Source organism: Pteropus vampyrus, unplaced genomic scaffold (assembly GCF_000151845.1).
Source record: "Pteropus vampyrus isolate Shadow unplaced genomic scaffold, Pvam_2.0 Scaffold109, whole genome shotgun sequence".
Classification (NCBI taxonomy): domain Eukaryota; kingdom Metazoa; phylum Chordata; class Mammalia; order Chiroptera; family Pteropodidae; genus Pteropus; species Pteropus vampyrus.
The window spans coordinates 2,012,252-2,040,238 of NW_011888890.1; the positions used below are offsets into that span (position 1 = coordinate 2,012,252).

Consider the following 27,987-nt stretch of genomic DNA (forward strand, 5'->3'; position numbering starts at 1 on the left):
CCCGCGAGGCCTTGATCGTTCGGCTTTTGTAGGGAAGGGAGCAGGACGAACATGGCTGAAGGCAGCCGGGGCGTCCCAACGTGCAGTGGGGTGGGCGGCAGGCAGGACACGATCCCCAGCAGCGGCGGCTGCAACTTTCCAGAGTACGAGCTTCCCGATCTAAACACGCGCGTTTTCCACGTGGGCGCCTTCGGGGAGCTGTGGCGTGGCCGGCTGCGTGGACAAGGGGACTTGTCGCTAAAGGAGCTGCCCGCATCCGCGCTGCCTGGGCTCGGCGGGGTCGCCGACTCCGGCCGGGAGGATGCCGCGGTGGCCCGGGATCTGGGCTGCAGCCTGGAGGCGGCGGCCGAACTGAGGACAATCTGTGGGTGAGTGCGGGGCTGAGGGGTTCTTGCTGCTTGGGCCCAAACTGGGTGCCGCCTTGCTCCTGCGCTGCTTTGGGAGGGCCTGTGGTTTACTTCTGGGGTAGATGGACTTCCCTTTCAAAGCTTTCAGCCTCCTGGCGCTTTCCCGGAACATCGGGAGAAGACCCGTGATCGGAATGCACGATTTCTACGAGTTAGCGTGAAGGTACGAGAGAGCTGCATAAAAGATTAATTTTCTGTTCGCTAATGTTTAAAGTGCTTGTTGAGGTAGAAAAACAATCAGAGTAACAGCGACGTGTACCTGCCATTGACAGACGCTTTGACAATAGAGGAACCTAAGTAAGGGTGAGGTTGGAAGGAGATTTGACCAGAGGACTGTTAAAACCGTGATTTACTGTTGTCTCTTTTGGGGACCTCCCGGGTATATTACTGAAATTTTCTCCCAAAGTGCCTTTTTTGGTGGTGAAAATACAAAAATAACTTAAAAAAAATTTTTTTCCTCTACATAACACAGTATTAGCCTTCTTCTGTCGGCCTTATATCCGTTTCTTTATAAGATATACGCCCAGAAATCATTACTTTGCATTCTAGCCTCCTCAGAGCCGCCTGCTGGGTTTTATCTGACTTCTTAATTATTCGGTGATGTATTTAGGACACAACCCTGATTCTCTACGGACCAGATGAAGGATTGCTTTTCCTTTGTGTTTTCCTTTTAGCCTTGATAAACTGAAGTGCCTTAAGGAAGGCGAGGATCCGGAAGTCGTCCCAGAGGATACTGACCTAGTGACTTTGGGGTATGGAAGATTTTGCTTTTATTAGGTGCTGTTATGTACTATTAAATATTCTTTCAACATATTATTCAAAAGTTAACTATAGTATTATTGTCATCTCAGCCCCTAGGTTCACCTATTGTTAACATTTAGACATTTTTGCTTCAGCAGTATGTGTTTGAGATACCTTCTGTCTTTTTCTGTTGCTGAACCGTTCAGTTAGTTGCAGACAGCATGATAATATACTCCTAAATACATCAGCCTATACTCCTAAAATTGTCATTCTGCTACATAATCATTGGTGTTACACCTAAGAAAATTAGCAGTAAATACATATCCTCTAATATACTATCCATTTTCAAATTTGTGTTTATTTTTAAATGTGTGTTTACAAAGGTACAGTTAATCTACTTAGATAGATTTTAGGTGCAAGCTAAATATTCAATGCTTCTCAAACTGTCTATGGTAAAAAACCAGTTTTTTGTGTTTTGTGTTTTTTTTTTATTTTTGACACATCCATACTTTTGTAAAATAGGATAAAAATGATTTATTAGGAAAATGGAATTAAAAAGCAAACACAATAAAAGTTCAACAATTTAGGATGCATGTGGCCCACCTGAAACGTACCCCATTTTTGAGACCCTAAGATTCCTTTCCACATTGCGACAACACTCTGTTTTAGGGAGTAGATGCACTTGTAATGTCTAAAAGTCTTCTGACATTTCTAAAGTCTTTGAAGGCCCATTGGGAATCCAGACTCATCGGTGTATTGCTTTTAAACCTGTTGTGCTGCCTAGTTCCAATTGGTGCTCTTAATTGTTGATCGATTAGTTGGATTTTTCTAAACTGTGTATCTGATTGTGTTACTCTCTCTTAAAACCTTTCAGTGGCTCTTAAGCAAAAGTCCTGAGTTCTTAAGAAGCTCACCAGGGCTTTTATAGAATGGATTTCGCTGATCCTTTCAGCTCTGTCTCTGCAGTGCTGCAGCCACAGTACAGTGTTTTTTAGTTCCTGGAGTGTGTTCTCTCACTCCATGCCTTTGTCTAGAACACTCACTCTTCCTTTTCCTTCTAGTTTGCTGGTTTCTAGTCATCCTTCTAGTGTTAGTGAAGGATTAAGGAATCCATTTAGATCCCCTTTTAAGCTTATGTAGTCCCCCATACTTCTCTATTGAAATACTCATCAAACTCATAATATACCTGTTTAATTTTCTATCTTCCTAGTTAGACTTAAAAGTTCCATAAGTTTTATCTGTCACACACCTTCTGCTATATCCCCACTTCCTAGAACTTGGCACATAATTGGAGAGTCAGTAGATGTTTGTAGAATGAGTGAAATAATGAAATTTTCATAAACCTGAGAAAGTGACTTTTAGAGATTGGCTGATGATAATTCCAAACAAAGCAGACTTTTTGTTAGAGTTAATAACATACTAATTGGCTTATAATGATTTTATTAAGCCATGTTATATAGTAATTTTCAGACTACTTTACACCTTGCTTTCTCTGGCTGTTTTATTAGATCACCTGGCTCTCCTAGGTTGTCTTTCCTTCCATAAGAAATGTGGGTAGAATTATATATATAATCTAACATAAAAGGAGTTAGTATAGCTTTCCTCAGCTGGGATTATTTTGATGTACTTTGAAACTGTTATATTTAAAATATGACTAATATTAATCTTAACAATGCCACAAATAAATTAGACTTATGCCAAAAGCCAAAATCTATATCTCTACACGTTTTTTCTCTAAACCTTCCTTCTCCTCACCAATAACTTAAAAACACAAAAATAAAAACAAAACCTAAGTACATGACCCATTTAATATGGCAGAAAATAAATTTCTACCACTTACTCTTTTCCTAGTCTGAGTAGTTATTGCACTCATTTTGTGCATGTAAGGTGGGAAAAGGCAGTTGGTAGAGATTGATTCTCTACCATGCTGCTCTCTTTAATCCATTGCAAGCTAAATAACTTAATCTCCATCACTTTTAAAATTTTTTGATTACTTAAAGAGAAGATTTTAATTCCTAGGAATAGGAGAGATAATTGTTACTACATTGGTGCTACTGAAATGTATCTGTCATCTCAAAAGTGTGAGCAACATTATTTTTAATATAATAGCAATTTCATCTAGATTAGTCTGCCCATCCCTCTCATTTCTCTGACCAAGAAAGCACTGTTCATTATACCATTTAAAGGATGAAAAGGGGGAACTTTAGAATTCTACAAAAAAAAAAAGAAAGAAAAGAAAACCACACAATTGGAGGACTCTACCAACGAAACAAATAATTAAAAAAAGAAAAGAAAGAAACCCAATAAGATACCCAGGCTTCATTAGAATGACAGAATAAATAAAATAAAATAGCCAACTTTATAAAGCAAAACTATGGAAGATGGAAGGAAATATAACTAGAAACACACTAACAGTAGGATACTTTACCAGTTTCAGCACAAGACAGATCACTGGTTAAAAAAAAAAAAAAAAAGTGAGGAAATAAAAGCTCTAAACAACATAGTAAAATATGTTGATATCCTTATGGAGATATATATACACATAAAATTTACAACCTGATAATGGAGACTTTGTGGCACATTCATAAAAATTGATTATATATTAGGTCACAAATGAAACATTAGTAACTTCCATAAAGTAGAAATACTACAAACAACACTCTCTGCTCACAACATAATAAAACTGGAATTCCCTAACAAAAATAAAAATCAGGCTGTTCATTCAGAAATTTTAAAATTTATTAAATAACACATGGACAAAAGGGAAAATACACAATTAAATTACAGAATTTTAAAGAAATAATGACATTGAAAACAACACATGTTATAAGCAATACATTTATAGCCATGATTAGAGGAAAATTTATTGTAACAGTCTATTAAAAGTACAAGAATAAAAATAAGTGAATTAAATTCCCAGCTCAGAAAACTAAAAATGAACAGCAAAGTAAACTAAAAGAAATTATAAAGAAAAGAAATAATAGTAATAAAAGCAGGAATTAATGAGGGAGAGAATAGGAAAAGGATGGATCTAATTAATCAGAATCTTGGCTTTTTGAAATAATTTATAAAATAGGCAAACCATTAGCTAAATAGCTTAATTTAAAAAAATGGAAGAAAGCACAAACATACAAAATGAGGGAGAAATAACCATTGGAACACATTTTTAAAATATAAGAGACTACATTGCAGGGTTTGGCAAACTATAACTTACTGGCCACCTGTGTTTTGACGTAAAGGTTTATCAAGACAGCTATATCCATTATTTTACGTATTGGCTTTGGCTGCTTTTGTACTACAGTAGTAAGTTGAGTAGTGAAAGAGACCATCTGACCATCCAGCTCACAACCTAAAACATTTACCACTTACTATTTGGCCCTTTAAGGAAAGGTTTGCCAATTCTTGCTCTACAGAAATAAATTTGAAAACCTAGGTGAACTAGATAGTTTTCTAGGGAAATATAAACTACTGAAATTAACCATGTTAGAGTTAGAACCTTAAGTAGACTGATTTTCATAGAAAAATAAAGTTTTCTAAGGAACTATTCCATAAAAATTCCAGGTCCAGATAGTTTTACAGGAGAATTCAAACATTCAAAGACCAAATAGTCCTCATGCTCCTGGGCCTTCTTGCAGATGAACCTTGAAAACATGTTAAGTAAAATAAGCCAGACAGAAAAGCACAAATATTTCATGATTTCTTTTTTATGAAGTTATCTGTAATAGGCAAATCCACAGAGACAGAAAGTAGAACAGAGGTTACCAAGGGCTCGGGGGAGGGAGAATGAAGGGCTATTGTTTAATGGGTATAGAATTTCTGTTTGAGTCCTGCAGTGCACATAGCCTCCCTAGTGCCCAGCTCCTATAGTACCTGTCAGTCATTAGCAACTATCACCCAGCAGCTTTCCCTGCCAAACCACTCTCCTTAACAACTTCCCTAAACAGCTTTTTCTGAAACCCTTGAGGGTAGATTTGAGCAGGATCCACTGATGAAGCATCATGGCAATTTCTTTGTTGTTCAGTGAGTCACAGACATGCCCTCTCCAACAGGGCCTGGTTCCCAGTTCTGGGGGGAGAAAAAGGAGACTTCTTGGGCACTCTTTCTCAGATCAAGGGGTAGGGTGCTCCTTTTTATTATTATTTTTATTTCTGTATTCTTTCTCTAGAGTTGTCTACTTTTTACTTGCCAATCCTTCATTACTCCAGCCCTTTGTTAAAGTTAATAATATTTTAGTTTAAACTTTCTCATTCAAATTACTCTTTAATTTTTTTTCTAATTGAACTCAGACTGATACAGAAAGGAATATAAAAAAAATACATAGGTGTCTGGTGATTTGAACAAAGGAAATGGAAAGGATAAATCAGAACTATAGAGATTGGTTACCTGCAGAGTTGGGGTAGTAGGGACAGCACTGAGAGAGAGAGAGAGAGAGAGAGTGTGTGTGTGTGTGTGTGTGTGTGTGTGTGTGTGTGTGTGTGTGTGTATTGAATCTTAGAACCATCATGTTTCACATGTCTTTCACGTACCTCCAAAGTAATTGGACAGTTAGGTTTTAACTAATTGGGTGGGAGAACTCAGAATAGAATACAAGGCTAACAAGTGAAATGTGTTACAAATGAATAACATCATGACACTGAAGAAAATGGGGGAGGAAAAAGCTAATCTGAGCTTTGTACAAAAGCATATTTTGATTCACTGCTGTAAGGCTAAAGACTAAAGAACTGTTCATAAGATAGTGTTTCTCACAGGGATGTTGGTTAGCAATTCCAAAACTATTTTCTAGAGTTAAACAGATAAGTTAATAGATTGTAAATAACGGAAGTTGAGTTTCTCACCTGTGGAGGCAGAAGTTATAAACAAGGAAAGGTTAAAAGCTAAAATGAATCCTGTGATTTTAGTTTGAAGTTGAAAGTATCAGTATTAACTCATGGTTTTAAATATATAACAGATAGAAAAGTACCAAAATACAGATATTTGTACATGTGTGGGTTGGTACACATATGAGTTTCCTACCTTTTTCTGTTGAGAAGCCTAGAAGCAGTGACTGTAGTAATGATGAGATTGTCTGGTGCCCAGATACTGCTCTCCAAACACTTCTCTCCATTAAAGGAACTAGGGCTCCTAGGAAAAGTGGTTTATTCCAGGGCCGAGACAGGGAAATACAGGATGAGCCTTGAGCATCTTAGGGTGCCAGAAAGGAAGGAAATGTGCTAAAAAAAAAAAAAAAAAAAGAAGGCCTGTTGAAAAAAACGGAACCAAAATAAAAGAAACCCCAAAGGGAAAAAACAAAAAAAATACAGCAACAAACTAATGTTAATAGTAGATTTTATCCTATAGAGTAAAATAAATATGAGTTCATGCCAATGTCAATGATCAAATAATGAGAGGAAAGAGGTCTTCCTCATAATGTCAATGAATAAATGTAGAATGAGGGAAATTGAGAATCTCTACTAGATATATATCACAGTAATAAATGTTGCAGACAGAATCTGATGAATGCTAAAATTCCTGGATGAAAATTTAAGGAGAAACAAGATTTGCATAGTTTCAAAATATCTCCCCTAAATACTTATCAAGTACAAAGGAAATAGGAACCTGGCAGACAAGAACTTAATCAAGGTAAACAACTCCAGTAATAAGACATATTAATATCATGAATGTTGTGATAACAGTGAGAAGTACAACATCATTCTTGTGATATTCTTGCCAAAAATGTATAGGCTTACTCCAATCATGAGGAAACAGCATTCAGTCCCAAATTGAAGGACATTCTACAAAATAACTAGAGCTCTTCAAAGGTGTCAAGATTGTAAAAGACAGGGAGAGACTGCAGAACTATAAAAGACTGGAGGAAAAGGGAGAAATAAGAAATGCAGTGGGGCGTCCTGCATAGGATCCTAGGACAGAAAAAAGGCATTCAGTTTAAAAACTTGTGAAGTTTAAAAAAGGTCTCTGGTTAATAATACTGTATTAATGTTTATTTCCTGGTCTCGATAATTATTCTGTGATCATGTAAGTGGTTAACATAAGGGAAGCTAGGTGAGAGATACAAGTAAGGGAACTCTTTGTACTATTTTTGCAGCTTTAAGTCTAAAATTAGTTCAAAATAAAACAATTAAATATTACAGATGATTTTGAAGCCCCAGTAAAGAATGAAGTTTAATTTTTCTTCTATGTATAACAGAGTAAGAAAGAAGCTTTTGGAACATCGGGAAGAAACCATAACGATAGATCGTGTCTGCAGACAAGAAACATTTGCTTACGAAATGGTAAGAGTCTCAACGTTTTCACCTTTTGCCAAGAAACAATAAACTCTATCACCAAGTGAGTGTTAGTGATGACTGTATGGTAACTTTATATTAGATATGCTTAATTAAGAGGAAACTAGAGCAATGCCATTGGGACTGGGAACTAGTAGGAGAAAAAGATCCTCAGAATTCAAGTGATTGCTTATTTTACTCTTAGATCTCTGCCTTTGTTTTTCATTTGGCTTGGTCTTGCTCTCTGTGTTAGGCTAAATTCATGCTTGTTAGCCAACCTATTTGTATTTTTTGTTCTGCTCCTGATTTTGGTTTAACCACATTTTTTTTTCTTAATCCATCATCTCTTATGTAAAACCCTCAGAAAAATTCAAGATGGTAATGTGGAATTAAATGTTAGCAGATGTGATAGGTTTATTCAGTACATATTCTTGAGGACCTACTATGTGCCAGACACTATTGGGCACTTAACAGTATATAAGGACATCTATTGTTTCTCCCATTTTTGTGTGTGTGTCTGTGTGTGTGCTAAAATATATAACAAAATTTACTGTTTTAACCACTTTCAAATGCTTAGTTAAGTGGCATATACATTCACAATGCTTTGTAACCATCATCACTATTTCCAAAACTTTAATCATCCCAGAAATTCTATACTCATTAAACAATAACTCCCCATTCTCTTTCCCCCAGCCCCTGGTAAGCCCTGCTATACTTTTTGTCTCTGAATTTGCCTGTTATAGATAATTCATATAAGTGGAATCATGCAATGTATGTCCTTTTGTGTCTGGCTTATTTTACTTAACAAACTGTTTTCAAGGTTCATCTGTGCTTTAGCATGTATCAAAACTTCATCCCTTCTAATACCTGAATAATATTCCATTGTATGGATATACCACATTTTGTTTATCCACTCATCTGTTGATGAATATTTGCGTTTTTTCCATTTTTTGGCTATTGTAAATAATGCTGCTGTGAACATTAATGTACAAATATCTGAGTCTGTTTTCAGTTCTTTTCAGTATAAACCTAGGAATGGAATTTGTTGGTCATATGATAATTATTATTTTAACATTTTGAGGAATCACCAAACTGTTTTCCAGTGTCTGCATCATTTTTCATTCCCCCTAGCAATGCAGGAAGGTTCAATTTCTCCACATCCTTGTCAGTACTTACTATTTTCTGGGTTTTGATAATAGCCATCCCAGTAGGTGTGAAGTGGTATCTAATTATGGTTTTGATTTGCATTTCCCTAATGATTAGTGATGTTGGGCATCTTTTCATGTGCTTATCGGCCATTTATATATCTTCTTTGGAGAAATATCCAAGTTTTTGCCAATTTTTTAATTGGAGTGTTTGTCTATTTTTGAGTTGTAAGAGTTCTTTATATATTCTGGATACTAGTCCCTTACCATATATATAATTTTAAAATGTTTTCTCCCATTCTATGGATTGTCTTTTCACTCTTGATAGTGTCTATTGATATACAAAAGTTTTAAAATTCGATGTTCAGTTTATGTTTTTTTCTTTTATTATCTGTGTAATTGGTGTCATGTTTAAGAAACTGTCATCCAATATCATGAAGATTTTCCTGTGTGTTCTTTTAAGAGTTTTATGCTTGTAGCTCTTAGTTTAAGCCTTTGTTCCATTTTTAGTTAATTTTTATATATAGTAAAAGGTTTGACTTCATTCTTTTGCATGTGAATATCCAGTTTTCCCAGCACTAACTGAAGAGTGGCCTTTCCTTATGGAATGATCTGGGCACCTTTGTCGAAAGTCAGTTGCACATAAAGTTTATTTCTAAGTTCTATTCCATTGGTCTATACGTCTGTCCTTATGCTGATACCACATTGTTTTGATTACTCTAGTATTGTGGTCATTTTTGAAACTTAGAAATGTTAGTCTTTCAGTTTTGTTCTTTTTCAAGATTGTTTTGAGGATTCATGATCCCTCGAAATTCCATATGAATTTTAGGATGGGTTTTTCTATTTCTGCAAAAAAAAAAAAGCCATCGAGATTTTGATAGGAATAGCATTGAATCTGTATGTAGTATTATCACCTTAATATTAAGTCTTTAATCCATGAATAAGAGATGTCTTTCAATTTACTAAGGTTGTCTTTAATTTCATTCAGTGTTTTGTATACAGGTCTTTCATCTCTTTTGTTAAATTTATTACTATGCATTTTATTCCTTTTAGTACTATTTTAAATGTAATTGTTAATATAATTTCAAAAAACTGTTCTTTGCTACTGTGTAGAAATGCAACTGATTTTTGTATGTTGGTTTTATATCCTGCAGCTTTGCTAAATTTGTTTATTAGTTCTAACGTGTCTTTTTTTTTTTTGGTAGATTCCTTAGGATTTTGTACATAGAACATGCATGTCATGTCTCTGCAGAGATAACGTTATCTCTTCCTTTCTAATTTGGTTGCTCATTCATTCTGTCTTCTTTCCTTTTTTCCTTTCTTCCTTTTTTTTTCTACCCTTGCCTGAATGCTCCGGTTTCTAGTACCGTGTTGAATGTAAGTAGCAAAAATGCACATCCTTATCAGTCTTTCACCATTGAATATGATTTTAGCTGTGGGTTTTTTATATATGGCCTTTATCATGTTGAGGACATCCTCTTTTATTCTTAGTTTATGAAGTGTTTTTATCATGAAAAAGTATTGGATTTTGTTGAATGCTTTCTTTCATCAGTTGAGATGATGAATTTCCATCATTCTCTTAGTGTGTATTACATTGATCAATTTGCATATGTTGGACTTATCCTTGCATCCTGAGGATAAGTCCCACTTGGTTGTGATATATAACCCTTTTAATATGCTGTTGAATTCAGTTTGCGAGTATTTTGTTGACTTTGGCATTTGCAATTATAAGGGATATTGGCCTTTAGTTTTCTTGTAGTGTCTTTGTTTGACTTTGGTATCAGGGTAGCTGACTTCATAGAATGATTTAGGAGCCATTCCCTCAACTCCTCAGATTTTTTGAAAGACTTTGAGAAGTATTGGTGTTACTATCTTTCTTTGCTGTTTGGTAGAATTCACCAGTGAAGCAATCTAGTCTTGGGCTTTTCTTTGTTAGGAGGTTTTTGTTGTTGTTGTTTTCTTCTTTTTAAATAATTTTTTTATTTTTTATTTACAGTTGACATATAATATTATCTTAGTTTCAAGTGTATAACATAATGATTAGACATTTATATAATTTATAAAATGATCCCCCTGATAAATCTAATACCCATCTGACATGATACATAGTTATTACAATATTATTGACTATATTCCCTATGCTGTACTTTACATCCCCGTGACTGTTTTCATAACTGATAATTTGCACATCTTAATCCCTTCCCTTTTTTCACCCATCCCCATAACCTCTCCTCCCATCTGGCAACCATCAAAATGTTGTCTGTATCTGTGAGTTGGTTTCTTTTTTGTTTGTTCATTTATTTTGTTTTGTTTTTTTTAGATTCCACATCTAAATGAAATCATATGGTATTTGTCTTTCTTTGTCTGACTTACTTCACTTAGCATAATACTCTCTAAGTCCATTCGTGTTATCACAGATTTCATTCTTTTTTATGGCTGAGTAGCATCCTATTGTATGTTATATATGTACCATATCTTTATCCATTAGTCTGTCAATGGACACTTAGGTTGCTTCCATATCTTAGCTATTGTAAATAATGTTGCAGTGAACATAGGGATGCATATGTCTTTTCAAATTAGTGTTCTGGATTTCTTCACATACATATCCAGAAGTGGAATTGCTGCATTCTTCTTTGTCTCTTGTTATAGCCTTTGATTTAAAGTCTATTTTGCCTGATGTAAGTATTGCTACTTCAGCTGTTTTTTTGGTAACTATTTGCATGGGATATCTTTTTCTGTCCTTTTACTTTCAACCTTTTTATGACTTCATATCTAAAGTGAGTCTCTTGTAGACAGTATATAAATAGATCACGTTTCTTTTTTTTCAGTCTCGCAGTCTTTTGCTTTTTTAATAGGAGCGTTTAGTCCATTTACATTTAAAGTAATTCCTGATAACGATTTACTTCTGCTATTTAGCTATTTGTATGTCATATATATCTTTGTTCCTCAGTTACTCCATTATTGCCCTTTTTGTATTAAGTTGAATTTTTGTGGTATATTATTTTGCTTCCCTACTTATATTCTTAGTGATTACATTGGGGGTTACAGTGAACATCTTAAGATTTTAACAACCTAATTCGAATAATACCAACTCTGTTTCAGTAATATCTGAAAAGATACGTACACTGTTCCTATACATTTCCCTCCTTCTGTCTCTATATTGTTATTGTCACAGAGTATGTCTTTATATATTATGTGTCTGTTAACATAAATTTATAAATATTGTTTTATGCATTTGCTTTTGGAAAAAAATTAAAACCAAAAGTGCAGTAATGCTGGCTTCCATGTTTACCTACATCATTAGATAATAATAACGCTTTACCAGTGTTCTTTATTTCTTCTTATGAATTCAAGCTAATCTCTAGTCTTTTTAATTCAAATGAAGAATTCCCTTTAGCGTTTCTTATAGGGTAAATGTATTGATAATGAACTCCCTCAGCTTGTGTTTATCTGAAAATGTCTTAATTTCTTCTTCATTCCTATAGGATAGTATTGTCAGGTATAGAATTCTTGATTTTTTTTCCTTTCATGGCTTAAAATATGTAGTCCCACTGCCTTATCTCCATAGTTTCTGGTGAGAAATTGGCTGTTAATCTTATTGAGAAACCTGATTTCCTTTAGTTTTCTGTCAATTGTTCTTTAGATCATTGTTGAGTGCATTTAAGACCATTGATTTAAGATCTTTGACTATTAATTTCAACACCTCTGCTTCATCAAGTGTGGTTTCTGTCAAATTCTTTTTTTTTCTTGTGAATAGATCATATTTTCCCGTTTGTTTGTTTGTTTTATAAGTTTTTGTTATGAACTAGACACTATGTTTTTCACTTGTTGAGGACTAGAACTATCTATTTGTGACTTTTCCAAACTATTTTACCAGTGTGTATGTTCCTTGTTGTGTATAGTCACTGATGTTTCTGTTTCATTATCTCTGTGGTCAGCCAGTGTCCTGACCAAGTTTTCTTAAATGTTGCTTCCACAAATGAGAAAAATGGTTCCTTTCTCTTTAAATTTTGTTAGAGCTGCTGCTAGGGAAAGCCACTGCTGGCAAGGGAGCCAAAACCAAGGCAAGTGTCTACACCAGGCCCTTAGGCTATTGCCAGCCCAGCCAAAGCACAACCCCCAAATTTTGGAGAGCAAGGTCCCTACTGCCAATCCTGGCTCAGCCGTCATTTCCAGTAACACAGGCTGCTATCTCCACATCTTCAGCAGAGCTGAGGAATGAGAGAATGGTGATTGGTTTGCACCTGCTGCTTACTTATGATAGATCACCAAGCATTCCCCTGGTTGATAGAAGTTCCAGAGATCCAAAATAATTGATTCCAATCTTTCTTATCTTATTGGTTGCTGTGGTGAAGGTACTGGTCCCTAGAGTTTCCTACTCACCATTTTGCATGACATCACTCCCACTTATTTTTAAAACATCTTTTGCACCTTTACTTAACCAGTTTACCCTGGCAGCTCCCATTTTGTAGTTATGAAGCACATATAAAAGAGAGTGTGGTATATTAAAGATATAACAGTGTTGTAAAAAGCAAGGGTTTTTGAGCCAAACAGAGCTATATTTGCATCCTAACTTGTTGATTTACCTTGGGTGAATCTGAACCTCTGAGCTTCATCTGTCTAATGGCTTTCATAATAATGGAAGAGGAGGTATATAAAAGTACTAATATCTGTAAATGCCATTGTTATGCCAACATTAGTTGATATTCCTGTTTTATCATCAGTTGCTAAGCATTTAGTACCAGACATCTTGCTAGATGCTTTATGTACACATTCCCAGCAAAAGTTCTATAAAATAAGTATTTTGGGTTTTTTATAGTAGATGAAACCAAAGCTGTCAGAGGTTTTAACATTTTTCTTAAAGTAGAATTAGGAGTCAAACCCAGGGCTGTGTGACTCAAGTTCTTGTTTATGTCATTGTTCCACACTGTCTCTTATCTGAGTCCACAGTGCCTGATTTTAATGTCTCTTGTTAATTTGTTTTCTTCCTTCAGGAGTCACATGCCATAGGGAAAAAGCCTGAAAATCCAGCAGACATGATTGAAGAAGGGGAGCTTATCCTATCTGTGAATATTTTGTATCCTGTTATATTTCATAAGGTCAGTAGTAAACCCTTTTGGATTTCACAAATAATACGAGTGACTTTTGTCAAAAGGTTTATTTATTTGAAGAGTTACATATCTTAGGGTTCAAAATAAATGCAAGCATATGCTATTGTACCTGGCATCTTGTCTATATTCTTGGGTTTTTTGTTTTGTTTTAATAAGGAATATTATAAATAAGGCAAATTTCAAGTAATACCTTGACAAATAGGATTACAATTTAATTCTTGTAATGTATACCCTGGTTTCTGCACTGGAAGCAGCTGAAAGTATAGAGAAATTTACAATGATTCTAATTATATGAATTCTTGAGGGTATTTTATGTTTTTTTCCCAGTAGGTGACTGGTGAAAAGGTAGGTTCACCACTTTAGAAATACTTGAGAAGTTACTGAACTAACTAAAGATGCTCATCTTTGATGAAAACGTAGAAAGTTAACAGGTCAGGGGTATCTAGGAATTCCTTAGGAGTCTCTAATAAAAAGAACTATCCAAGCCCAGAGTGTGTGTATTCTTGATTTCCTAAATAGGTATGTCATAAACTTTGATAAGATTTCATTGAAATACTGCTATACATAAATTGCACTTGTGAATTATTGAGCTTTTATAAAGCATCTGGGATATAGTTAGTACTAATTACTCAAAGATCTGAGTTATATATAACATTCGGGTAGTAAAGAGATTGCTTCACTACAATGAGGTAACTTCCAGAAAATTTTAAGACAGTGCTGTTAGATGAAGTTATAATCCAAAGCCTCTTCATGCTAATATCATTTTAGTAGCATCTTGATTGTACACTAGCTTAAACTAAAAAAGTTCTATTGCCGAGTGTCTTAGTCCATCCTGGTTGCAATAACAAAGTAACCCAGATTAGGTGCCTTATAAACAACAGAAATTTATTTTTCACAGTTTGGGAGGCTGGAAGTCCGAGATTAGGGTGCCAGCATGGTCAGGTGGGGGTCCTCTTCTGGGTTGAAGAATTCTCACGTGGCAGAAGAGGCTAGGGAGCTAGCTCTGTGGGATCTCTTTTTTAAAAAGCACTACTCCCATTCATGAGGGCTCTACCCTCATAACCTAATCACCTCCCAAAGAAAGGCCCCACCTCCTAACAGCATTGCTTTGGGTGTTAGGATTGCAGCATGTGAATCTTGGGCTGACACAAACATTCAGACCATAGCTCTAAGTGTGTCAGTTGTATTCATGGTTTTCTTATTTATGAACGACTGAGTGACAACACTTAGAGGCCAGTGCCATTGAAGATTTTCATAACTTACATTTCCTGAGGAGAGAGGGGATACACCGTGCTAAGCAGGTTCAAAGAGGAATCACCAATGTCAGTCAGGAGGCAGAAAAGTGGGAGGGGAAGGCATATGTCACAGCCTTTATTGGGGTTTCTGCGGGAAAGGCAAGGCAGGGCAGGATGAACAGTTTAGGGTTGGCTAGTTTGAATAATTCTAGTGGGCTCTGGGGCATAGGGGTGGTCCCTAGTTGTCTGGTACCTGGTCCTTGATTTAGGATAGTGGAAGTGTTGGCTTGGTGTGTGAGAATTAGATAAAGGAGGTAGTTTCAGAGTATAGGCTCTGAATCCTAGAGGAGATGTTAACAGCTTTGGCCATTAGTTTGGACCTATAACTAATGGATGCCAAATAGACAAATACAGAATTTAAGAAAACAGAGAAAAGTTAAGTTATGTTATGTTAAGTTATGGGCCTAACTTAAATTAAGAAAATCAGTAACTTAATTTGGATCTGATCATGACAGGATTTATATTTAATTGCTTGTTTCTAAGTGGACACTTATTTACTGTTTGACTTTTAGCACAAAGAACACAAACCATACCAGACAATACTGGTATTGGGCAGTCAAAAACTCACGGAACTAAGGGATTCAATTTGCTGTGTCAGTGACCTCCAGATTGGTGGGGAATTCAGCAGCACTCCTGACCAAGCCCCTGAGCACATCAGCAAAGTAAGGTGATATTTTTTTTACCCCCATAAAGCAAGTAGAAATAATAATAATAAGCTAAGGAAGTAATGATGACTCTAGCAGAATCATAAATATTCCAGTAAATACTTTTTTCTTCTAACCATTTCCTCAAGCCTGTCTCTTCCTTGATCTTTGTCATCAAGACCTTTTCAAAGATTAGGCTATAGTCAGTTTTGATTTCCTTATCTCATGTTCATTTCTCAACCAGTCTATGTACATTTTTCCTTCTAAGGTCATAGTGACCACCGAATTGTTTAACCAATTGATCTCTTTCTCATATTCATACAGCTTAACCTCACTGTAGCATTTGAATTTGCTGTTCAAACTCTCTCCTCTTTCAAACTCTATATGAGTTTGATTGTCCTAACCGCCCTCAATAAAGGGTTGGAGTCTATCCGAGAGTCCCACTACACATAGAAAGACCTGTCAGTCCAGTGACCAGTACCAAACAGAGACATAGCATCTGATGTTGGTCGTTGCTGGTACTCTCAAAAGGACAGAGAAAACCCTACATACCCATTGGATAAGGACAGAAAGAGAAAAATGGTAGATTTAGCCACCTATGAGGTTTTCAGTAAAGTAGTAGGGCCTTGATCCTTCTGAATTTTATCGTAGGGTAAGCTCGAACTAACTCTGTTACCTAGTTCAACTCTAGAAGATGACCTCAGATTGACTGGCCCACTTAAGAGAGGCAGCATCTCCTGTAGATCAATAAAAAGATATTCGGATCAACTAGAATGGACATAGAGTTTGGACGAGAACCATCATAGTCTCTATTTTTGCTGGTTCCTGTGCAACCTGCCACTTAAATGTTATAGCTTCGTTTCATCTTAGTTGTTCTTATTCTAAATTCTTACCCCGATCTTTCCCTGAATTTTCATAGTTTTAAGCATACTCCAGTTGTTGTTAATCTCTCTGTAGCCACATCTCTCCTGATTTCCAGACCATTATTTTAAGTGCCTACTGGACATTTCCACTTAGCCTCAGTGCTGCCTGGCATTTTTACTGCATTTCTGTAGTTGATTCACTCTGCCACTTTTCAAGGCAACTGTTTTATTCCTTATAAAACTGTCAGCATCTTTTCCTCCTGGCTTACCTTCAGTTGGAAACCTTGCTGTTTACATCACTGAGAAAATAAAGTTATCGGAAAGGAATTGTCCATCATCTCTCGCCCACATTTACCCATCTGCCCATGCACCCTGCCTTTTCCACCTGTTAACAATGGATGGAATAAATGGGCTGCTATCTGAGGCCAGTCTATAAGTCCACTGGATTCCATCCTTGACTACATAACCAAGGACTTTATTCTTGTAATTATTCCCTGTTGCCTCTGTATTATCAGTGTTTTCTCCCCATTCAGTTGGCTCTCCCATCAGAAAACAGATGTATTGTAATATCTCCCACCCTAAAACCTCTTCTTGACAGTGTGTCTTCCTCTAGCTACCACCTCAACTTTCTGCTTCCTTCTCAGCAAACTGACTCGAATTAATGAGTTAATAATAGAATCTAAATTCATTGTTTCTCTTTTTCTCCTCCCATTTTGTCTTGAACTCCTTTTCGTTCCCCACCATTCCACCAAAATCACTTTTATTGATGCCACCATAGACTCTTAGTTCTCACCTAATTGATTTCTCATCATTACGTGACACAAACAAACATTCCTTCTTCTTTGAAACACTTTCTTTACTTGGCTTTTAGAGTATTACTCCCACTTGATTTTCTCCCTGTCTGAAGAAAATTGAGTTTTAATTCCTTTGCTGGATGTTTCTCATCTTCCTGACTTATAAATGTTATTAAGCCACATGAGTCCATCCTCAGACCTCTCCTCTGTGTATTCTCTCTGGGTGGTCTCATTCAGATAGTCATAGCTATAGATACTGGGATTCCCAGATTTATATCTACAATCTCAACGTATTCTCTGAACTTCAGACATACATCCAGCAGCCTCCTTGATACTTTTTATCAGATGTCTAATAGGCATCTCAAACTTAATATGTTCAAAATCAAACTCTAGATCTCTCTTCTCCTTCAAACCTGTACCTTACCTAGTGTTCCCATATGCACATTTTGTACTGGGTTACTTATCAAGTGCTTTGGTTCTACTTTCAAAATATATTCAGGATCTGCCCATACTTTAATCCTTTACAGGCACCATCATCTCTTGTCCGGACTGCTACAGTAGCCTATTGACAGGCTTTCTTGCCCCCACCTCTATACTTCTTTTATCCTCTGTGCTAGCCAGAATGACATTTTTAAAGTATTAGATCTGCAGATGCTTCTGCTTACATCTAGAATAAAAACAAAGTTCTTATTATGGTATACAAATAGTCCATTATCTGTTCCTTTCTGCCTCTCAACTTCATATCCTAACAACTCACTCAATTGTCGCCTTTGAACCACACTGTCATTCTTGTTGTTTCTTACATATACCAAGCAGGCTCCTCCTGCTCAGAGCCTTTGTATCTTCTATTCCTTCAGCCTAGAATGTTTTCACCCAGATGTTTAGATGCTCACTCCTTTGTTTCTTCCTGGTCTCAGATGTCACCTTGACAGAGAGGTCTTTTCCTACAGCATCCAGATTAGTATTCTCTTCCCCTGTCATGCTGTATTTTTCTTAATTGTTCTCATCACTACCCACATCATGTATTTGTATGTCTTCCTTAACTTGAATATAAACTCTATCAGGGTAGGGACTTTGATTTGTTCAGTGATATATATATCTTTATTCCTCTGATGATGTGTGGCACAAAGGAAGTGCCCAAATAGTTGTTAACTAAATGAATGAACCACAGATAACTCAAGCTCAATGTTTAAATTAATTAAACTCATTATTTTACCGTCTCCTTTTTTCTTCAGCTGAAACTCCCTTTTCATTCCTGTTTATTCTGCCATGATAGCTCCAGACTCTTTTTTTCCATTGCCATATATTTTATTTAGGGACTTCCTAACGGGTCTTCCCATCTTTAGACTTTCCTATATATGGTACTCAAGCTGCCTTTCAAAATCAAATCAAACACCCAGAGTGAATCCTGTGGACGTTGGGTGATTATAATGATGGGTCATTGCGCGTTCATCCTTGGTAACAAATGTACTATTCTGGTGAATGATGTTGATAATGGAGAGAGTCTGTGCATGTGTAGGGGCAGGGAGTATATGGGAAGTCTCTGTACCTACCTCTCAATTTTGTTGTAAACCTAAAACTGTTCTTCAAAAAATAAAATATTTAAAAAGAAATTGATCCTGTCATTCTCTGATCTAAAAATCTCAGTGGGTCTGTATTGCCTATAATCTGACTTCTTAGGCTGACATATAAGGCCTTTTGTAATGATAATTCCAATATTAACTTTCCATACTGTTCACCCCCTACTTAGATACCTTGTGCTTCAACAATGAATGTGTTTATCTTAAGCATACCATACTTTTTTGTGCCTCTGAGTGTTCGAAGATGGTAGGAAGCCCTTACCCTCCCTCCATCCATCTGGGAGTTTTCAAACCCAGCTGAAAACTCATTTGTTATATAAAATTTTTCCTGACTGTCCTGTCTTTGCCACTCTGGCACCATTTCATTTGTCCATTAGAGTGCTTATAATAATATGCTATTACTATTTGTATGTCTCTCTGTGCCCCCCTAAGGCTGGCGATATTCTGGCCTTCTTGATGACTGGCATGAGACCAGCATCATGACTCACATAAATTTCACTTACATAGTTTTTGAGTTAGGTTGAAATGGTTTCAAGATATTTGGGTTCTTCAGGTTTGCCATGTTGATGCTCTTGGAGATAAATATTAAAGAGAAACAAGTGGATATATTCAAGGCTGTATGCAGACCAGAAAATAAGTGATTCTTCTTTTAAAGGAGAAGCAGTCTTCTTGTTTTTCAACCCTACCAGCAAAAGGTGTCACTGTAAAATTTATAAGATCAATTTAATAAGAAAAATCTGAATTCATCTTTTTCATTCCAACTGTCATCAATACTCACAGTGATTTTGTGTCAGATCTAGAAATCAGCTTTAGGTGTTTTTAACCAGCCTTGGTTGGTTTATTGCTTGTACATAAGTACTGATGCCTTCAGCAATTTTCTCAGCAGGGGGCTAGATGACCCAATGTCTTATTTTAAAATGTTTACACATCTGTTATTGTTTCTGCTTCTTCCATCTAGTAAAATAATATCCTCTGATTATTGAGTGCTTACCATATGCTAGATGTATAATATACTATCTTTAGAAAGAATTATCACCATTTTACAGGTAAGAAAAAGACGGGTCAGAGCATTGTCATGAGTTGCCCATGTTCAGTAAGCACCGGTGGAGGCTGAATTCAGACGCTTGTCAACTAGCCTTCAAAGCCCCATGTTCTTTTTTTGCCATATTGGCATTATACCTGGCTTGAGACTTCTTTCTCGACCCTTTTATTTACTTGGTGAACAGGCACTAAGTTTTGCAGTGATGACTCTGAGCCCTTATGTACCTAAATCACTTGAAATGAAGTTCTATAGGAACATTTTGTAATGAACAAAATTTTATATACACTAAACTTTATTTTTGTTTCCAAAATAAGGCAATAGTCATTTTTTCAGAACCTTTACTTTGGACCCTAGCTTACTTCTTTGAGAGTTTAGATGTATATTAAGTGGCAGATTTTGTGTTAACAGCAGCTAGACATGGCATTATATAGTACATTATATCCTTTTACCTCTGAGGCCACCTAGGGAAAAGGTAATACTTTACTCATATTTTACATGAAACAGAGAGTCAGGGCGATGTAGCGAGTGGTCCAAGGAGAAAGAATCTAATAAGGGTGTCTGACACCAACACCAGATGATCTGTAAATAGGGGAATGAAGATAAGAAAGAAAAATAGAATTTAAAGAAGCAGCAGAGAAATTAGGTTATCTTAAGGTAAAATTGCTTTAATACCTGAAGTTTATATATCTTTAATAGTTCATAATCTGCTTTTGATTCTCATCACAATCCTGTAAGATAGAATGCTGGATATTACTCTGCTTTTACAGGTGCGGAAACTGAGGTCTGAGGAGGAGGTATAGATTAAGGAAAAAGGAACACAGGTCTTCTTACCCTCACCCCGGAGTCTAAGCCTACAGCAAAAGACAAGTCTAACAGTGGTTCTCAATGCTGCTTGTACATTTTAATCTCCTGGGGAGCTTGGGAAAACACTGGTACCTGGGCCACATCCTCACAGACTTTCATTTTTTAATGTATCTGAAGTGAGACTTGGTCTTTGATGTTTTTGTGATTCTGTTATGCAGTTAGGGTTAAGAGACACCACTCTGATAGAAAGTCTGGTAGACTGAAAGTTAAGAAACCTAAGGGTTCAGACAAGTTGTGTAAGTGCTGTGATACTTCATTGAAAATATTTTTTAAACGACAGATAAACATAACTCCACAATCATTGTTATCATCACTGGGGAAACACCATATTCGGAAGTTACTGTTAAACAGATTAGTGTGTTTTTATGACATACCAATTTTGAATTCTTAGAGCAATATCATAATTGTTAATAGTAGACTTTCAATACTATCTGTTTTCTCGTAGGATCTATACAAATCAGCCTTCTTTTATTTTGAAGGAACATTTTACAATGATAAAAGATACCCTGAGTGCAGAGATTTGAGCAGGTATAGTTTCCAAAAATCTTTTCAAAGTCTTTCCTAGTTCTGGTTCTCAAAATGGTGTTATCTTTACAAATCCTATTATTGGTCTCTTAAAGATCTTTGCCAAGGAATTGCTTTGCTAGGTTTTTTTTGTTTGGGGTCAAAAATTCTCTCAATTAAAAAAATATTTTCAAAGTTATTTCATCTTGTTAGTCTGGGTACTAGTAAGTTAATCAAAACTTTTTTACTCCAAGAAAAATTTCCTACCAGAAACATACATAGACCATTTTAAGATCTTTGCCAGCTGTCTAGAATTGTTTTTTAAATGTATTATCTACTATTTTAGAAATTAGAGTAAATCTTGTATTAGGCCTTAGATACATCTAAAAAACAGTGAAATCTCACTTAAATATTTTAATATCTGTTCTAATTATTAGGTGATAACAATAAATTAATCTTTGTTTTTCTGCTTGTCCAGTGTATACTGCTATTTGCCCTAGGTGATATATATGGTTGCTTAAGTCTATATCTAATATCATGTTAATGAGACCATACTTTTCTTATCAGTGTCCTAGAAGCTAGAGTATGTATATATATATTTTTTTTTTTCTGAATGTTTAATAAATTCTCTTTTATTACAGCCATTTGTATCTATTATAATGTGGCAGTTCTCAAACTTGTCAGTCTTAGCACTCCTTTATACTGCAAATAATTGGACTACAAAGCTTTTGTTTATGTAATAGCTATCAATATTTACCATATTAGCAATTGAAACTAAGAAATATTTTAAACATTAACAAATTTAAATAATCCCATTACATGCTAACATTAATAACATTTTTATGAAAAATAACTGTTTTCCAAAGCAAAACAAAAGAATGGCATTGTTCTACATTTTCCATTTAATCTAAAGTGATAACACATGTCACATAGCCTCCAGAAAACTAGTCATTTGTGAGAGAATAGAGCTGAAAAGGCAAATGACATTTTAGGATTATTATAAAAATAATTTTGACCTCACAAACCCCTGTGGAGTCTCAAGAACCATATTTTGAGAACTGCTGCTCTGATGAATAGAAATTTAGAATTCCTAATTCCAACATGTACCAACCAGTATGATTTCATCAAGATGGCAACTGCCCAGTTAATTGGGAGAGCCAGGTTTTGTGAAATACTGCAATCACAAACTGTTTTCTGTCATTTTTAGTTTTTTGTGGAGCAGTGATATATCCCTCCTTGCCTTTTTCTCTCCTCAGAACTATCATTGAGTGGTCAGAGTCCCATGATAGAGGCTATGGAAAGTTTCAGACTGCTAAAATGGAAGATTTCACATTCAATGACTTGTATATTAAACTGGGTTTTCCCTACTTATACTGTCACCAGGGAGACTGTGAACATGTTGTTGTCATTACCGACATAAGGTAAGTGACAGCGCTCAGAACATTTTATTCTGTTTTCCTTTTCTTTATTTCACAGTATGAAAGCACAAGTAGGTCTTTTTTAAATTTTAAATTAAAAGAATAAAAATAAGTATCCCTGCAGCTTGGCTTGAGAACAGCAAAACTAAATGCTTTCTGTGCAATCACCAGCTTCTCATCTTTTATTGTTTATTTTTTGGAAAACCTATAATAAATACTGTTTATTAAAGCATTAAAATCTATAAATACTTTTTAAAGTATCACCATTTGTATATTAGCTATTATTCAGGTAACAGCCATCCACTCTGTATATCATATAGGCCCTCTGCAAATTTGCAGCAATATTTCTAGGTTTCTTATCTTTTGCCAAAATTTTTAAGGAGATAAAAGGGAACTGAGAGAAGAGAAGAGTAATTTTAACATTTGACAAATGTGAAGTCTTAATGCTTTGATAAAGATTTAAAGTAGAAAGGACTAAGGTAGTCTAAAATGGGATTTTAAGAAAAGTTATAAATTTTGTGTAGCTGGTATCTTCTTTCTTCCTCATGAAAAAGACTATTCATTTCCTTATTTAGGAAATCTCAGATTATGAAGGACTAATATATAGGAATAAGCCCTGCTCTATCCCTGGTTTGATTTCTTTTGAGAGACCATTTTTAAGTTTTTCGGGGGGTGATGGGGTAGAGGCAGCAATTATATACCCATGTATTTATTATACCAGTAATAGAAACTAATACTTTCAGAAAGTCCCTGCTTCTTTTTGGGGGTTTTAGTGACCAGTCTCCAAAAATTTACCTCCCATGCACTGATAACTCAGGAAGCTACCAGAGGAAGTACTTCACACAAAGACTAAACCTTGAAAAAGAAAAATATGGAATGCAAATCAGAATAGATATAAGACATAAAAGGAACTCTCAGAATGATGGGAAAGGGAAATCCCAGAACGATGGCTGTATAATAGACCTGGAGAAGCCAACTTAGTCCAGAGACTGGAGCAGGACGGAGGACTTGGAAAGGGTGTCTAGAGCTGCAAGACCTCCTATATGGTATACGGTGCATACCATATAGAGAGTACTTTTACTTTTCTGTCAGAAAACAGGGAACTGAATTAGTAATGGGTACATTGAAAGCTAAGCAAATGCAAACATGAGAGAATTAGCTAGAAAACAAAATGCTACACAGTAAAAGGAACCTATAGTCAATTATGTGGCTTACGTGGTAATAATTCAAACTCCTCATAATTCAAACATTAAATATGTAACCAAAGTTATAGTAGTTCTATAGAGGGATGTTGAGGAGCTAAATTAAAAAGAAATAGTTAAGAATGTAAATCAGTTGCCCCATGGGAGAATTTCTGAAGCAAGAGCCAGGAGAGCTCATAAACCGTATAGATTTATATGACTTTCAAAATTATATATTTATTTTTTTGATTATGTGTTCTTTAAATTTTACTAAGCTTGCTCTTCCACTCAGATGAGGGGGAATGTGTCTCAGAATAAGTGTAAGATGGAAGACAATCCACTTTTCTGATTTTACTTTAGTCATTCCTTAAACACAAGGAAACTTGTAATTTAGACTACAAGTCATTTTTCTCTCGCAGGTCATTTTTCTCACAGGTGGATTTCATTCAGTGCCATTTTAATAGTTGGTAAACTGTTAAAAGTGTATTAATCATTTTCTGATGTTGATATACTGCTACCCCTCCTTACAGAAAAAAGAATCAAATTTTAGAATTGTGAGGGACCTTTAGAGTACTCTTGTGCAGTCCCCTTCATTTTTCAGAAGAATCTGAGGTCCAACATGGTTAAAGGATTTACCTAAACCCACTCAGCTGATCAGTGGCATAGTGGAGATTGACTTTCACTTGAAATTCTTAATTTTGACACCCAAAACTAAAGTCCTACCAATTCACATTATACCAGGAGCCAGATATGGATTTTAATTAAGGAGACAGTAAACAAGAGCCATGTTGTAACACATAACCCATTAATCTAGGTAGAATAGCTAGATAAAATAGGATAAATAAGTTACTCAAACTTTGTTCCATAAAAAGGTACTAAGGTGTAAAAAGCAAGGATTCTCTGCCGGAATACATTCAAGAAATGTCATATACAATGTCTCCCTTAGTAATGGTACGCATCACCATGAAGAGATTTGGAATGTTTCATAGGAAAGAAAACATTGTTTGGTCCAAAATGTTTTTTGGGGTGGTTTTGTGGAACACAAGTTTTATCAAACCTGTTGTAACAAGTCAGTTTATACCTAAATCTTTTTTAAGAAAAAAATTGAAAAATATGCCTACTGTGTTAATGTCGAGGTACAGATATATTTGATTTACATATCACAAAAATTTACACTTTAATATTTTTATTTTCTCATGTACAAAAGACTTGTGCATCGTGATGACTGCTTGGATAGGACACTTTACCCCCTTCTTATCAAGAAGCACTGGCTATGGACCAGAAAATGTTTTGTTTGTAAAATGTACACAGCCAGGTAGGTGATACCTGTATTTTTTTGAGAGGTATTTGTTTTTGGCATTTCGTTTCTTTTCTATTTTGAACATGAGGACTTAATACTTTGGGGTATAAATAATATGTGGAGTTTTATCTAGTAGAGAAGTGCTGCAGATCATTAGTTCAGTACATTACAACCTTATTTTTAAACAATAAGGAAATGAATCATCACGTATAGTGGAAGTCCAGGTATAGGTCAGACTTTAGGCTGGTTACAATGCTCAGTGTCATCAGGGAGCCACACATTCTTTCTGCCTCTTGTCTAGTTTACAAAATCAGCTTCATCTACAAGTTCTCAAAGAAAAAACACAGCATCTCACATATAATGGTCAAAATATGGTTTTATAAAATTTTTCTTTGCGATTCTGCATGTTTAGATTGTGTTTAACTGCAGATCAGAGTCAAAAAACTATTCAGAGGAAAAGGGAAGAATTTAGTCTCATCAGTTTGTTTTGGGTTCCCCACAATATATTTTCTTAATGATGAGTAGGAAAACATAAATCAGTTATCAAATCAAAATGGAAATCAGAGAATGTTAAAACATTCCATGAGATGCAGAATTCAGATAAACTGGAAAATGTTATTTTCATCTGTGACCAAACATCTCAGGTCAAAAAAACAAAATCTCAGTTGAATAATGTTGCCCGTATTTCTCATTAGTATATACTCTAACATTTTATCCTGAATGCCAAGTAAAACAGCTGGAGTTTTCAAATTAACCAGTACTAATTTACCAGTTAGATAAATTAAGCAAAAAGTTTATCCGGTCTATAGCATCTAATTTATTATGGTTTTTCAAGATGGCCTTTTAGAAGAAAATGATTGTTCATATTGAATTAGTTGGAGGGTAGCTATGCCATGGCAAGTGTATGATGCTTTCAAGTATAGGTTTATAATCTACTTACCTTTAAGGAGAAGTCTTTCAAAGAAACAGCATTCTGCAGTGTTTGTTAGTTGCCCTTTTGCCTTGAATTGAGTGATATATCTGTGTGAATTATATACATATAATATACATATAACCATACAAAGGATTATAACATTAGAATGAGAAGGCAATAGTGGAAATGTTTACAACTTTCAGCATGTTAAAGTTTGAGAAAGTTAACTGTAATGATGTACACCTTTTTTTTTTTTTGAACTACAGATGGGTGACGAACAATGACAGTTTTGCACCAGAGGACCCATGTTTCTTTTGTGATGTTTGCTTCCGAATGCTCCACTATGATTCAGAAGGCAACAAACTGGGGGAATTCCTTGCTTATCCTTATGTTGATCCTGGAACCTTTAATTAATAACCAGCAACAAAAAGTGAAATAACTGTCCTCTTGGATGGTTACTTTATTTTTCCAAGAAATGCCAGAGGACCAGGGTCAACCTGAAACAACCAACTAAAGTTATCTCACCGCCCCCCCCCCAATTCAAATCACACATTTTCTTACAAAGTAACTTGATTGTATTTAAATGATTAGAAATATATTATTTTGAAGTATAATCTTTATGTAGTGCTTTTAGCCCATTTTTAAGTATGTTGTTTATCTGAGTTGTAGAGTGCTTTTATAGTCTGAATACAAATCCTTTGTGAGGTACATGTATTCTGATTTTCTCCCAGTCTTTGGCTTGCCTATTCCTTGTGTCCAGAATGATTTTTGCTAATGATTATTAGCAAAATTCAGTTACTGATACATCAAGCACTGGAAGTGTATTGAAAATTCTTTGAAGAATGTGAGCTACACTATGTACCATGAGGCTTCCAAGGTAAAGATCTTTCAAATATCTAATAAAAATGAGTCCAAGAAAAGTAGATTTAATAAATATTAATAGCTATTATGTAATTTAATCTCACAGTGAGCTCTTATGTTTTGGTAGAAACGAGGCACTAAACATTTTAATGAGACTCACTGCATAATGAATGTAAGATGATCTTGGAAATATACTCATCTTTACAGAAGTAACATTTAATTGAAGCTTCATTTCTTGACTTTTTGTAAATCAGAATATAACCAGGGAGATATGGGAAATCAAGATCCTATGAATTGCTAGCTAGCTCTGGCTCACTTATTCTTGGGCAATTATATCCAGTATTCTAAATGCAAAAAAAAAAAACAAAAACAAAAAACACCACTAAAGTTTTTCTGGCCCAGCTCTTCATTCTTTGGCTCCCTTACTATGGTGATCCTATTTATTGTCTTGTCTTATTCTGGGCCAAAGCACAACTATAAAATTTCAAGGTCTAGAGAGCATCAGGGAGTATTATAGCTTATGTATACCGAAATGTTTTCTGGGAAACTTTTTTGGTGAAAAATTTAATTCTGTATTTCTGTTTAAGAGTTATAGAAATGCTATAAAATGGTTCATTTTTAAATGTATTATTTAAATTTTACTTTCTTCCAGGTTATATTTAAATTCACCTGAATTCCACATTCCCTAGATGGGTAAGAACAGACATTTACCACATAAATCAAAAAACTGATGAAGCCTAGAAGCCTATAAGCCTGTGTTTAAAAGACTGACAGTGAAATGTTTTATGGACTTAAATGCCACACAGCCAATTTGGTGTGTACACAAGCACCTGTTTCTGGTATGTCTAGCTACGTTCTTACCCACTGATTCAATCAGTACCCTAGAGGATCAATATAAAGAACTAAGCGGTCCCTCCACAGCTGCTTTATGTCATTGCTTAAATTTTTGTTTCTAAGGATGCTAAATTGAATTGATTTAAAATTCTATTGGAAATTCACAATTTACTCAATTCCTCTACGTTTCAGAAGTAAAAATAAATACTTAATTTTTAAATTGCATTCCT

The 27,987-nt window shown here is 35.3% G+C and overlaps 1 protein-coding gene across 3 annotated transcripts; it reads left to right on the forward strand.

The window, feature by feature from the left end:
• The first annotated feature begins 5 nt into the window (after positions 1-5).
• SNAPC3 (small nuclear RNA activating complex polypeptide 3) lies at positions 6-27,982 on the forward strand. 3 transcript variants are annotated; one of them, XR_002781598.1, is made up of 10 exons: positions 7-368; positions 1,082-1,159; positions 7,333-7,417; positions 13,548-13,652; positions 15,472-15,621; positions 21,192-21,274; positions 22,507-22,671; positions 25,057-25,164; positions 26,329-26,939; positions 27,576-27,982. XR_002781598.1 is itself a non-coding variant. In XM_023533695.1 (9 exons), the coding sequence occupies exons 1-9, from the start codon at positions 52-54 to the stop codon at positions 26,474-26,476; spliced, it is 1,239 nt and encodes a 412-aa protein (XP_023389463.1). In that variant the 5' UTR covers positions 7-51; the 3' UTR covers positions 26,477-27,546. The 3 variants fall into 3 exon arrangements, 1 of the variants encoding a protein (XP_023389463.1); XR_002781599.1 differs by lacking the exon at positions 21,192-21,274 and having other exon boundaries at positions 6-368; positions 15,472-15,626; XM_023533695.1 differs by lacking the exon at positions 27,576-27,982 and having other exon boundaries at positions 26,329-27,546.
• The last annotated feature ends 5 nt before the right edge of the window (positions 27,983-27,987 follow it).

Excerpts from the sequence above, each read along its gene's own strand:
- SNAPC3 (XM_023533695.1), top strand. The coding sequence starts at position 52 with ATGGCTGAAGGCAGCCGGGGCGTCCCAACGTGCAGTGGGGTGGGCGGC. Across the intron at positions 369-1,081 it reads GAACTGAGGACAATCTGTGG|CCTTGATAAACTGAAGTGCC; the intron begins GTGAGTGCGGGG and ends TTTTCCTTTTAG. Across the intron at positions 1,160-7,332 it reads ACTGACCTAGTGACTTTGGG|AGTAAGAAAGAAGCTTTTGG; the intron begins GTATGGAAGATT and ends TATGTATAACAG.